At 39.2% G+C, this 2,037-nt stretch overlaps 1 protein-coding gene across 1 annotated transcript in view; it reads left to right on the forward strand.

Moving 5' to 3' along the window:
* The window catches only part of LOC107101267, a 13,955-nt gene that overhangs the window by 9,540 nt on the left and 2,378 nt on the right, over positions 1-2,037 (forward strand). The window contains exons 7-10 of the mRNA XM_015400119.1: positions 579-632; positions 1,253-1,380; positions 1,502-1,637; positions 1,822-1,892. Of these exons, the coding sequence (XP_015255605.1) occupies positions 579-632; positions 1,253-1,380; positions 1,502-1,637; positions 1,822-1,892 (389 nt within the window). The remainder of the gene's footprint in view (positions 1-578; positions 633-1,252; positions 1,381-1,501; positions 1,638-1,821; positions 1,893-2,037) is intronic.

Genomic DNA, 2,037 nt, shown 5'->3' on the forward strand with positions numbered 1-2,037 from the left:
ATTAGCAGCTATTAGTCCCATAGAAGGGCTTCAGATTGTTCATGTGGGCTCAGTAGGTTTTTATCATCGAGTGAATCCTAATCCTGGCCCTAAAGTAATTCCTTTTCCCCCACAGTATTAATGAATCTAAGAGAATTACGCCCAGGAGCAAATGAATAAAAATAGACCAGAGGAAAAAAAACAAAAAAACATGAATCGATTCTCTTGCGGACGTATCGATGCATCGATACAAAACGATTATTATTTACACCGCTACTCCCTACCAGGTTAGCTATGAGGAGAATATTATTATTGCGACTGAGACAGGTTAATTAAACCTCTTTGTGAACCAGAATGGTCGGAGTTTCCCTGTTTTCATGTTTAGGCAACTTAGAGTTTTCTGTAAACCTGCTTCATGAAACAGACCCCAGATATCCACCGAGCAGGTGGCTTTTCCTCCAGAGCAGTTAGGGTCACAACGGAAAAAACTGCCACAACTGTTTTGCTCACAACATGGAGGTTTTATTTTCTTTATTTAATCTGAACATCATGTGCAAAGTAACCTTTTGATTAATAACAATGATCTAATTTGTTTCCAGGTTTTCTCACACATGACAGCATCGACTCAGATCTATTGCAACAGGTCAGAGAAGGTAAGAGAGGCTCTCTCACCACAGAAACATGCTTTGGATTAATTTCATATACATTTATGCAGCAGTTAAACACAGAAGTAGCTAAAGCCATGATTCCAGCCTCTGTTGGTGAAACACAGCTTTATATTTCTGCCTCACCAGAAAGGCCGTGTTAAAATCTCTTGGCTTCTGTCTAAAGAATTAATAATTTCTGTTTTCTAATTTTTCTCCATCTTTTAAAGTAATGCATCCATTACAGTCCATCATCTAAAGTGAATAAGAATCTGATGAGCAGCAAATGTTTGTCTTTTTTTAAATTAAAAACCAGTTTAATTTCACCTTTTTGAGAGTCTAATTGTTTTTGCTCTCTTCCTTCCTGCCTGTAAATCTTTTTTTTAAAAACTTGGATATCTATATAATATAAATAAAACTTAATCATGGTAACTAGAGGTGGATATTGATTCTGTTGCATGTCTTTGCTCAACCCAATTCATCAAAAATTGAAGTTATCTATTTTATCTCCATTTCCAGCTAATTTATGAGAACTTTTAACATGAATCACAAACAACCAGCCTACTGGATCTAATATAGACCTTTCACAGTCCGTGCTCTGGAAACTGAGCTCATAGTCTTTCCTGCAGGCGTTTCGGTTAAAGAGTTTCTTCTAAAGCCGCTCCGAAAACTTCCTGAGTCGACCTGCAAGAACCTGCTAGAGAAACTCCAAGAGGTTCTGGAGGAAGGAGGTGCTCTGAGCCTCCTGGAGGAAACGGTACGGCTGATGCTCCTCTCATCCTGATGAACAGAGTTAAACTCCTTTATATTTTCCTAGGCAGTGTTCCTTCAGATATGAATGTCTTTGCTGTGGTTCACTGTTTTCCTCTTCATCTCAGCTGGATCAGAGCAGCAAAGGAGATTATGAGCGTCCAAAGTCTAAGGCCGTCTCGTCCCTCATGGACCTCCTGGATAAGTCCAAAGAGTCTTCCAATGTGAAGGATGCTATGCATCTTCTGGTCAGTGCGATGGAAGGTGAGTCAGCTGAAGATCTCATCATCAGAGGAAGCCATTCAGATTTCAGGAACTCTGAGCTGCTTTTAGAGAATATTTGATCATTTGGATGTTTTGTGTGTTTTTATCTCCTGCTGAGACGTTCATGGTCTGCTATCTTCTAGATCTGAATCATTAAACTTTCTTCTTCTTCTGTTTTGTGCAGCTCTGCCAGAGGGAGCGGTGAGAACTTTGACCTCCGGCAGTCCTGAAACTCTGGCTGTTCTCAGTCAGATGGTTTGTCCAATTTTCTCACATTTTTACTTAGTCAAACCTTATTTATTTGTTTATTTTTATGAACTGATGAACTAAACCCAACAGCAGGTCAAGAACCAGTTCTGTTGTTTAACCATGTAAGGATTCTATGGAGCTAAATTTGGAT

Source organism: Cyprinodon variegatus, unplaced genomic scaffold (genome assembly GCF_000732505.1).
Source record: "Cyprinodon variegatus isolate N-32 unplaced genomic scaffold, C_variegatus-1.0 Scaffold1072, whole genome shotgun sequence".
NCBI classification, from domain to species: domain Eukaryota; kingdom Metazoa; phylum Chordata; class Actinopteri; order Cyprinodontiformes; family Cyprinodontidae; genus Cyprinodon; species Cyprinodon variegatus.